Source organism: Nansenia antarctica, assembly GCF_963989245.1.
Source record: "Nansenia antarctica genome assembly, chromosome: 16".
In the NCBI taxonomy this organism is placed as follows: Eukaryota; Metazoa; Chordata; class Actinopteri; order Argentiniformes; family Microstomatidae; genus Nansenia; species Nansenia antarctica.
Genome location: NC_137686.1, coordinates 21,761,992 through 21,773,898, shown reverse-complemented (window position 1 = coordinate 21,773,898; position 11,907 = coordinate 21,761,992). Strand labels below are relative to the sequence as shown.

Sequence of the window (11,907 nt, the reverse complement as noted above, 5' to 3'; positions counted from 1 at the left end):
AGCTCTTTCTGTGGGGTGTTGACAACCAAGTTTTATACTAGTTTTATTTATTGTCTGTAAATCTGTGGCTACAATTGAAAGCAGCTGAGGTGCTTGAGACCAAATACCAACTGCATTTCACCATCATTTGGACAGCTGTCAGTAGCGCAAAAAAGCCTTCACATTGCTGTGCCTCTAATAGCTCTTCTCCATTCCTGTGGAAGAGAGAATGGAAGAGGCTAGACAGGCTGGGGAATTGACCAACCCCTGTGAGAGGGTTTTGGAAATAACTCTTGAAGATGTGATGGCTAAATGTGGAATCGCTATAGCATGTTCCGGATTGCTCATTGCAATTACTTCCGGCAAGATTAGTTGAATGCCAGTTGTTCACACACACACACACACACTGCATCTAATTACAGTCATACAGTCATCTAGATGTGGAATTGGAATTGGATAAAATGACCTACTTTTTGTATTAACAAAACTAGAACGATTGTAATAGCAAACACTATTCAGAACTGTATATTTGAGTTTGTTTACAGGTCAGTAAGCCTACTGTGCCTTAATGCACCTTACCTGTAAACCTTGATTCCAATACAATAGACCGTGCCTTATCAGTACACGACAATAACGTACAGTATGGTGTAGGGCTAGGTGATGGGGTTGACCCTGCAGTCCTCTGGGTTAGAACAGGTCTCAACAGGTCTCGCATTGGCGTTATGTCGGCTCATTCTGTCTGCTCACCCAGCTATGAAAATGTTTTAAGTCCGCACTCGTGAGAGGCGCCAGCTTGCTGGCCCATCCTTTTGTCCTCCGAGAGCTTACTGCGTGAAAACGGAGGTATGTTCGAATCTGGCCATTAGTTACAGCTGGTGGGCCTATGCAACAGGCCTGGGCTGCTGACCTCTCAAAGTGGGACTGCAGGGGCTTAGCCTCTGTTGTGTTGATCACCCATAAAACAGGTTGAAAATATTCCTACCGTATTCACACCGGGATTTTGTGGTATTCAACGGTTGTAGTATTATTGTTTTGAACGCTTACTAAAATTGCATCACCTTTGTGAAATGACTTACTTGACTGATGAGAATACACAGCTGAAAACATTCTAATGTCAATCAGGATGAAAAGATAGGTTTTCATAGATCTACAGTATCAGCTGTCAGCTACCTTTAAAAAGGCACGTGGTTCTCGACACCTGTGTGTTTGATGAAAAGCAAGGGTTTTTTCAGATAGAATTTCAAGCACACTCCCATAGAGACAGACAGCAGCATTCCTTTGGGCCTGTTGTCTCTGGTAGGTGTCGACGGCTTGATGGAGGTGAGCTCACACAAACAATATGCTAACAATCAGGGTCACTGCAGCTGAGCTTGCAGTTGTTGTTTTTCTCCCCTCCAGAGCTGTATGGTCAGTTACTGGCATGTTGTTTGTTGAGGGTCTAAGGCAACTGTATGAGGGCATTTGGCTTGTCATCCAGAAGGACCGAAGCATCCATCATTCCTTTGTTTGATACTTTTGAGGTTGACACGGTCTTAGGTCTGTTAGTCATGGATTGACCTACAAATGGTTACTTATTTCAGTCAACTTGGCAACAGTTATAGGGAGGATAATTATATGGGCTTATCTATCTCCTGTTAAATAAAAATGATTATTTTTTTACCTTATCTTGTCCATTATGAGGGCAAAATAGAAAGTAGGAAAGGAACTTACACTATAATTATTTAGGCCGCTGTTTTGGTCGAGTCAGTCCAAGTGGGATGTAAAGAGCCATGCTTAAGAGGGCATAGTTTCCACAAGGAGTAACAATAGTAAACAGATAAGAGACATTCCAACACTGTGCCGCTATATATACACACACTATTATCGGCCAACATGTCAGCCGACACTGTGAGACACATTTTAGTAAAGCTTTGCAGTGGGGTACAAGAATATATCCGTCTTATCTCTCTGAATGTGGGTCACACCACTTTGGCTGCTACTGTCTGTAAACTACCACAATTGTGTTCCATGCTATCAAACAATCATATCAATAACTGTTGTATTATCTGGTCAAATAGTGTGTGACTAAAATACCTATTATGCACTGATATATGCACTGAGATCCATATCAACATTAATAAAAGCAAGAATACATTTCTGATAGATCTGTCTGTGTTGCAGATGACAAGAGGCATCCACAGTTGACTGACAGAGACCCCCCGCCAAGACCAGGCAGAGACAGGACCTCCACATCCAACTCAGTGAGAGACAGATCAGCCCTCTACCTGTCAAAAGTAGCAGCTGCAGACTCCCCAGGAGGTTCCCCACATCCAGTGAGTGCCTGGCATTCTACCCTTCCTCCCCAGTCCCCACACACTGGGGTCAAGGGCTCATGTTGTGGCTATGGTCAGGATTCTAAGAGACAAAATGAACCAATTAACCATTTTATTCTTAAGAACAGACATTTCACATAAACATCACAACATACAGAATAATGATACAAGAATGTCTTGACCCAATACTAATTGAACTAATTAAAATGTTTATAATGAACTCTCTGGACGTTTAATTGAATAATACATGTTGTCATTTTCAGGACTTCACTGGTTCCTCCGGAAAGCAGACTAAAGCCAGCAAGGTACAGTATATCCCTCATCAGTCATGAGACTAACACAAGAGTGCGGGTGCTGTGAAATTAATCTAAATAAAAACCGTGGACTAAAAACTAAAAACCGTGGAAAAAGGGGACTTTTGATGTGAATTGCGCATGGAGAATTTGACCGAATATGCACACACAAATAGTAGGGTGAGCAGCAGGAAATCACAAACATAATATGCAATATACAGTATGCAATTAGTGAATCTGCTTGACTGAAATCCATGATTTCAGAGCATTAAAACACCTCTAAAGCAGGGCTAATAATTGAAACTGGTGTAGCTGCAAAATGGAGATAACAGTATTCATGATAATGACCATCATTATCACCACATTTCAACAACATAGTACATTTGAAACAGTTGTCTTTGATAAATATCTGATAATGATATTCAGAAGAAGACTTCAAGACGTTTGTGCAGTGCAAACAAATCCAAGGCAATAGTGTAATGAAAAATGACTTACATTTCGTCAATCATCCAAACCCTGCTCAGTGACTATAGGTGTTAGTGCTGTTCTACTAACCGTTCGCTAACTTTGGCTTGAGTGAAGATGGTTTGCTGTGAGAGACATCAAACACGCACAGAAAAAGGTAAAGTATGGCTTCAATTGCTATGTGCATGGCTATCTAACATGTTAGAGATTCTACCTTACTAATAATTCTGCTCTTCAACCTAATCAATACTGACAATAACACAATCCCCTCCCCTCTCTGTTTTCATTCCAAGATGGCAGATGTAGCCAAGGAAATCAAAGTTTCAGAGGCATCTCACGGAGAAGACAACCTGCCTCTCCCTCCACCTCCCCCTGTACCCCCCAGACCCCTACATTATGAAGAGTCTCCAGTCGCCACCCTCCCCCTGCCTCCATCAAAGGAAAGCTTTTCGACATTCTACCAGCAAAGACAGAAGAGTGAGCTCAAGAGGCTCTTTAAACACATCCACCCAGACCTGAGGGGAAATCTCAACAACGTTGTGGACGACGAGCTGGTAGAAGCGATGCAGTCCGAAGGCACACAGACTGCGGCGGACGCGGGGTATCAGGGTGAAGTCCAATCCATGAGGTGGATCTTTGAGAACTGGACTCTGGACAACATCGGGGACCCCCATACCACTAAGAAGCTGTTGGAGGAAGAGGATTTACAGGGGGCCGACGTTAGGGGCACCTCCTCCATGTTTGAGCATTGCCCGATGGATGGCACTCAACATGCATTCGCGCGAAGGCAAACATCGGTCCGAGGGGATGTCAGAACATCTACATGGCTGTTTGAGACCCAGTCCATGGATACACTGAATAAACTCAATCCAGATGAGGGAGAGCTGGTAGAGGCAGTGCTTAAGGAACCTATCCAGAGCGGGGACGTGAGAGGGGCTCGACTGCTCTTTGAGTCCAAGCCGTTGGATGGCTTGGGACGCTGTAGTTCCAATGAGGACCACAGCTTCCTCAAGCTGAAGTCTGAACTCCAGGAACAGAAAGGAGATGTCCAGAAAACAGTGAAGCTCTTCCAGGCCGATCCGTGCTGCGCCCTCAGAGACAGCAGTGGGAACATCCATGAGATCAAGTCGATCTGCAGGGAGGAGATCAAGAGCAGCAACACCAGTACTGCACGCTGGCTCTTTGAAACCCAACCTCTGGACGTCATTAACAAGGGCACCAATGGAGTGAAAATCATCCGGGGGATATCACTGGAAGAAGGGCAGAAAGGAGGGGTAGACAAAAAGAGGTGGATGTTTGAAACACAACCGTTCAACACCATCCGTGAAGGTATTGAGGAAGAGTTTCAGGGAACAGTGGTCGACTTTGTGGGAGAGGCTGATGTCGGCAACAAACGAAAGCTCTTCGAGACACAGCCCTTGGCAGCACTGAAAGGGGAGTCAACAGACGACTCCCTGGAAAAGGAAGAGATACTGGGAGGAAATGTCAAATCATCCCTTTGGCTGTTTGAAACTCAACCCATGGAGACTCTGAAGGACAGCTATGAAGTGGGGCATCTGAAAAAAGTGACCCTCTCTGCAGATGAACAAGGAGAGGTAAAAGGGAAAAAGCACATGTTTGAGAACTATAACGTTAAAAAAGAAACCTTGATTGGGGCTGTGGAAAACACAAGCAAAGACAATGAGATTGAAAAGGGGGACGTAAAATCCTTCAAGAATCTTTTTGAAACAATTCCACTCTGCAACATTACCCAGTCTGCGGAGGTGCTGAGTGAAAAGAATGAAAGTGACATCACAGCAGGTGACGTGAAAGGCAACAGAGCACTGTTTGAGACAACACCCTTATATGCAATAAAAGACTCCTCAGGAAATTTCCACGAGGTGACAACAGTCAGCAGAGAGGAGTCAATCAAAGGAAATGTCCAAAACTACAAATGGATGTTTGACACCAAGCCTATGGACCAGTTTGAGGAAGGCAAGGGGAATGTTGAAGTTATCAAAGGCATCACCAGGCAGGAGGACATGGCCGGAGATGTCAAGATGGCAAAGTGGCTGTTTGAGACACAAACCTTAGATGGCATCCATTCCAAATTTAACCAGACAGAGCAGCAGTCATCAGAGCAACAGGTGGAGGAGTCTCGGAAAGGTGACGTCAAGACTTGCAAGTGGTTATTCGAGACACAACCTATGGACATTTTGTATGACAAATCAGAAAAGGTGCTCGATAAAGAAGCCATTGAAAATACCAACGTCAAATCCTTCACATGGCTTTTTGAATCACAGCCCCTGGATAGCATTAAAGATAGTGATGAGCAAAGCTTGAAGTTGTGCAGCACCGTTCAGGATGGTGTTAAGGCCGAGGCTGGGGTAAAAACAGTGAAGCACCTTTTTGAAACAGAGACATTAGATAAAATAAGAAAGGACACAGATACAGAGCAAGATGTGAGATATATCAGTGAAGTACATGTTCAGTCGGGTGACGTCTCTCGGGTTAAGGAAATCTTTGAGTCCAAGTCCCTTGATGAAATAGGTGCAGAGTGTGTGAGGACGTCCGATGAAGAGAACCAGGGTGACATTCAGAAAGGATCAGTTCACAAATTCACCTGGCTATTTGAGAACCGTCCAATTAACACCATAAATGATAAGGAAGATGATGGCACCAACATGCGCTGTGTTAATGACGCGGAGGGTGGTGATGTTCATAATAAGAAGTTCATATTCGAAACATTCTCTTTGGACAAGATCCACGATAAAGATCAACTTCTTGAAGACAAGTCAATCTCTGTGGAAAAGCCTGTGAGCAATGTTGATGTGAAGTCCAGCACCATGCTATTTGAATCCCAGCCGCTGTATGCCATCAGAGACAAGGAGGGCCAATTTCACGAGGTCACCACTGTCAAAAAGGAGGAGGTGATGAGTGGAGATGTGAGAGGAGCTTGGTGGATGTTCGAGACAAAGCCCCTCGATGCCATAAAGGCTGAGAAGGAGGTTTATGTGATCCGAGCAGTCACCCAAGAAGATGTCCAGAAGGGTGACGTCAAGTCAGCTAGGTGGAAGTTTGAGACACAGCCTTTAGACTCCCTCACAAGCCAAGAGGGGCCTTCGGTCAAGGTTGTAGAAGACATTGGAAACCATAAAGTGCAGCTCAACAAACAGCTCTTCGAATCTGAGCAGTCAGCCCACAGGAAGTACGTGAGAATGGTTAGTGTCACAGATGTCCAGCAAGGTGACGTCAGGACTTCCACCTGGCTCTTTGAGAATCAGCCAATCGATAGCTTGAAAGGGGAACCGCAGGAGCAGAGCCCTGTCCAAACCGTGCACAGAGAAGACAACCAGAAAGGAGAGGTGAAACGTTGCACTTTTTTGTTTGAATCACAACCACTGGACAAAATCAAGGAGGCTGATATGGCCTCGGCACAAGTTGTTGAAGAGGACTTACCAAAAGCGGACGTGAAGAGCACAACCTGGTTATTTGAAACGACACCCCTAGACAAAATCACTGTTGAAAGTGTGGCTGACACGCTATCTCGCTTATATCAACTACAATTAATTCACTCAAGTGGCATCGTTATAGAGACAAATGAGATTAGCAAAGTTAACATGGCAAAATACCATTTTAGTAGCAATGAGGGAGTACAAATTCAGAAGGAGGAGATTGTAGAGGGGAACATCAGAAACATCATGCTCCAGTTATTATACAGACCAACCTTGAAGCCCCAGATTACTCTTCTAACAGAGCTTGAACAGGGTAAAGTTCACACCACAGTATTAGATGTTCCAGTCAACCAGCCAGCATTAATTCCTGACACAGACAGGGAAGAAAGAATACAAAAGATTGCTCAGATGATTGAGAGCTTGCTTGTTCAAAATAAGTTCTTGAAAAAGGGAATTGTGATGCAGGAATCTGAAGGGGGACATGCAGAGATGACTGTCTACTCATTATTCTGTCACAGTGAAAGCAAAATGGAGAGTCAAGGCATTGAAAAGGGAGATGTGAAGTCCACTATAGGAAACCTTTTAGCAACCGCTAACAATCAGAGGACATCGGCTTCATGTAGACTGGATGAGAATGAAAAAGGGAATGTGAACTTATACAGAAGTTGCATTGAGAAAGGAGATCTTCAATATTTGAAGAATCTCCAAATAGAGCAATCAGAAACTGATGAACTTGACGTCTTGGCTAAAGAACAGATTGAAATTGTGCAAGGAGATGTGAAAGAGGCAAAGAAAAATCTATATCAACAGAAGGAGCAGGTGGAGCGCACTATTTCAGATGTGTTGCCAGGCGATGTAAAGAACGTCAAAAAGGTTTTCTGCTCAGAAGGCTCCATTGACCTAGGTGCCGAACATTGTATTCCAAAAGAAGACATCATTCGTGGTGATATCTCATCAGCTAAGCACCAACTAGCAGTGAAACAGACCACCGTGGTGGAAAAGGAGGAAATTGTGGCTGGTGACATCAAAGCAATGATGGAGTCTTTGGAACGGGCAAAGCAACAGAGTATGCATGTGGAGAGGGAGGTCATTACACCAGGAACCATCTACGATATGGATTTGGCTGCACAGGAGCCTGAAACAGAGGGAAACCAAAACTTGAAAGAAGAAATAGTATCTGGTGATGTGAAGGCAGCTAAACAGTCCCTAGAAATGGCAAAGAACCAGAGCCTGCGCTTGGAACGTGATATCATTGTTCCAGGCAAAATATACAACGTCAATGTCTCAACACAAGAGCAAAGCTCCACTACAGTGAAGCAGTCTTCATCATCGTCATCCTCCTCCTCCTCCAGAAGCCAGCGGATCACAACGACTTTTCGAAAGGTCAGTGACACAGATGAGACAATTGAAGCTTGCCAACAGGGTGAAGTGTCAAGGAGTGCAGATATGATCAATGTTAATGCAGTGGATTCACATCCAGCAGTGTCCAGCATACCACTCCATCCTTGTTTAGAATCAGAGTATGATGTTGAGAAAACAGAGGAGACAGAAGCCGAGATTGTGAGGGGAGATGTAAAGGCTGCAATTAGGTCTCTACACAATGCTGCCATAGAACAGAGATCTCTAGACAAAGAAGACATTGTAAGAGGTAACATGCAATTGGCATTTAAATCTCTTGAAAAGTCTAGTATAAATGTGTCCAAAGGGGACTTTAAAGCTGCAATGGTATACAGAAATTCAGGTAAAGCGTTTTCAGGTAACAGTAAGAGCAAGGGTAAAGATTCAGTGATTGTTCACAAAAAGGGTGTTGTAGTATCTATGCCTCCATCTGACACTGAATTGTCTCCTTCGGTTTCAGTAACAAATGATGAACCGCCAGCCATCACAGCACTGAATTCAGCACCTGTCACTCTTACAAACCCAGACGAAAACTCTAAAACACCCTCTCCCGAAGTGTCAAAGCCACCTCCACTTCCTCCAAAAGCAAGTGAAAAACTACAAGATCAGAAGCCAGCCCTTCCACCAAAACCACATCGCTCAAAATTAACATCCAGCGGCGATGCAGCAGTGAATATCCCGTTTCTACCAGGAACAACTTGCCCTATCAAAGGTAGTGAGCAAAACCCAGCAATTCCCCCTAAAATGAAACCACCCCCTCCTCTTCCACAGAAACCTCTAGCTAATAAAAAAGAAGTCACTAACAAACTACAGCACAAAGAGACCTTACACGAACCGAAACAAACAAAAAGTGCCAATAAAAGTATGAAAAGCTCACCTCAGGTCAATACGACCAATGAGATTACAGCTGAGGAGAAAAGGACAGTCCAGGAAACAGAAAAGAGGGAACAGAAGAACGCATTAAAAGACACAGAGAAAACTCAGAATTGTTACTCAAGGGCAGTTGATAAGTCAGTCATTTCAAATTGCACGGACATTGAGATGGACAGAAAGATGGACATTGAGATGGACAGAAATGTGGTACAAAAGATCAACGCAGCAGAGGAGATCAGAATGTGCATGCAAACTCATGCTGAAGATGGCAACACTCAACAGGAAATGAATACAGGCTTTCAGCTCGCTCTTCATAACTTTGGGGGGAAGGAGAAGAATGTGGTGAACACAGTCCCTATTTTGCCGAAGAAAATTAAAGTAGTCAAGAAAATGATTAGCCAAGAAAATCAGCCCACCAAAACCATAGTAGTGCAACAGGAGAAATCAAATCATCACAAACAGGGCCTCAGTGCTGATATGCGCCAATCCCCTTCCCCTATCACAACAGATAGACCTCCCATCAGCCAACATAACAGTAATGACGAACATCAAAAACCTGAGGACAAAGTTGTTCTGAGAAAGAAGAAAGCAAAGAAGGAGACGGAGGATCAGCGGCGACAGAGGCTGTCTGTTCACAAGGACGAAATCATGAGAGGAAATGTGAAAGCAGCAATGGAGATCTTTGATAATTTGAGGAAACGAGAGGAACTTAAGATAATCCTGTCACAAGTTCAAGAGATAGAGGGAGAGACCAGAGAAGTGGATGTTAGTTCCTTGAAGACTTTATTTGAGAATGTACCAGCTTGGATAGTTACTCCATGTAAAAATACAAAGCAAAGTCATACGAAAGGGGAAAAGAAGGTTGAAGCAAAGTCACCGATCGATGAAATGGAAAGTGGATCTTCAGTCGAGGCTGTTTTTGGAGACCTGGAAAAGGCAAGCAAAGAGATAATGAATTTGAAAGAGCAAACATTAGCAAAACTCATTGACATTGAGGAGGCAATAAGGAAGGCTTTGTATTCTGTCTCAAACTTAAAATCTGAGGCTGATATTGCAGGGCTGTCAGGACTGTTTAATGAAGACTTGAAGACTGAGCCAAGCTGTCAACCCACTAATAACATAAGAAAAATCTGCATCGCGTCCAGCAAGGCTAAAACAGAGCAACTACAAGAGAAATCAGAGGTGAAGATGAAAGCTGTTTCAGGACCGTCAAAAGGCTTAGAGGCAGCGCCCCCACAAGTGCCAATTAAGTCCGCAAATCAACAATGCATTAGCCCCCTATCCTCTCCATCATTCATCTCCATTCATTCTGCTGCAAGAAAGCCCACAGAACAGCCAAAGTCACCACAATGCTCAACATTCAAGCCAAAACCTGAGGGGTGTCCACCAAACCATGGGGCCAATGGAGAGTCCTCAAACCAGTTCTACAGTCCTGCAAATCCGAGACGCAAGGTCAGCGTACTAGAGGTGCAAACTGTTCCGGAGGCCCCTTCAGGGATAATAGGCACCAAGACTGTCAGTGAAAAATATGAAGAGACTGATTGCTTTGGCAACAAATTTGTCTCATCCAAAACTTCAACTTTTGTCACAAAACAGTCTGAGAGTAAAAGTTCCTCAGTGTATGAAGTAATGACATCCCCTTTGATGCGAAGGTCTGGTCGCCCCTTTTCAGAAAATGCTCAGTCCAATGCCAAAGAGAGAGGCACAGTTTTTGTAACATTTGGTCAACAAAAGCCTGGGAAACGTTAAAATGGTACATTTAGTGTTGTATGAGATGACAAATATTTTCCTTAATGTATTAATGAAACTCCAAATATTGTATGAAGTATGACCAGTTTTGTTAATCATGTCATATGAATATTTCATCTTAGCTGAACTATGCATTTTATGATATCACAATTATTTTAAGACATTTATTAGCATTAACAGTTCTGATGTTAAACGATGTCTCTTATGGACTTTTTATACTGTAACCATAGTAAAATGTTTAGTCCTTAGAAGGTTTTTGCAATATGTTTGATGTATTTTCTGTTGTGTAAATGAATAAATAAATGTAATATCTGATGATTATTTTTTGTTTGTTTGAATTTATAGGTCTTCCCATATTATTTTCCTAATGGCAGTATTACATACAGTACTGTCTCATGTCTCTGAAATTGTTATTAGATAGTTATTAGTTGATTAGAATATTTTTTTGTCTATAGGGCTCTGCACACAGCGTGCGATTTCTGTTGCGCGTCAACGTTCCATTTTGAAGTTTGAATGGAAGTCTATGAGAACATCGCATTTACCCACACACGGCCCCGATTTTAATCGCACGGCGAACATTCGATTCCATTCATTTTGAATGGGACAAAGCAGTGCGACAAAACTCGCACGCCGTGTGCTTTGTCCCATTCAAAATGAATGGAATCGAATGTTCGCCGTGCGATTAAAATCGGGGCCGTGTGTGGGTAAATGCGATGTTCTCATAGACTTCCATTCAAACTTCAAAATGGAACGTTGATGCGCAACAGAAATCGCACGCTGTGTGCAGAGCCCTTATGGGACAATTGACATTTAAAAGAATAACTTTTAAAGTAAATACTCATTCAGTGCATCATATGATTAATTAACACTTATCAATGCATTTAGGTCTGTATATTAATGTACAGTGTTGATAATATTGCGATCCACACTCATAACAAATGGAACTACGAAATATATGTTTTATAGAAATGTATCAAATCATGTAATTTTGACCAAATGTGACAGCACCTGGTGAAAGCGGGAACAAGTCGGCAACCAATCAAAATGTTCTGACTTTTATTCAGAAAAAACACACTCGCTAGTCAAGCCAAAATATTGCAATGCAATGGATTCGGTGAGTAATCCCCACTACTACCTAGTCAGTGTAGAGTAGTGGGGATTACTCACCGAATCCATTGCATTGCAATGTTCTGGCTTGACTAGCGAGTGTGTCATTGATTTTCTCCAACATCGACGTTTATTTGAATTTTTCTGAATAAAAGTCAGAACATTTTGATTGGTTGCCGACTTGTTCCCGCTTTCACTAGCTGCTGTCACAAATGATATCACATGGAATGTCGTCATTAAGTCATTGTTATTATCACAGTTCCAGTCACCAGCAAAGGAGATGTGTTCTGCCTGCCT

The 11,907-nt window shown here is 43.0% G+C and overlaps 1 protein-coding gene across 1 annotated transcript in view; it reads left to right on the top strand.

Annotated features, from left to right (window-relative positions):
• Positions 1–10,503, top strand: part of xirp1 (xin actin binding repeat containing 1) — a gene marked incomplete at both ends in the record, with an annotated part of 15,038 nt that extends 4,535 nt beyond the window's left edge. The window contains 3 exons of the mRNA XM_080547029.1: positions 2,140–2,291; positions 2,555–2,596; positions 3,343–10,503. Of these exons, the coding sequence (XP_080403155.1) occupies positions 2,140–2,291; positions 2,555–2,596; positions 3,343–10,503 (7,355 nt within the window). The remainder of the gene's footprint in view (positions 1–2,139; positions 2,292–2,554; positions 2,597–3,342) is intronic.
• Between the last annotated feature and the right edge of the window lie 1,404 nt (positions 10,504–11,907).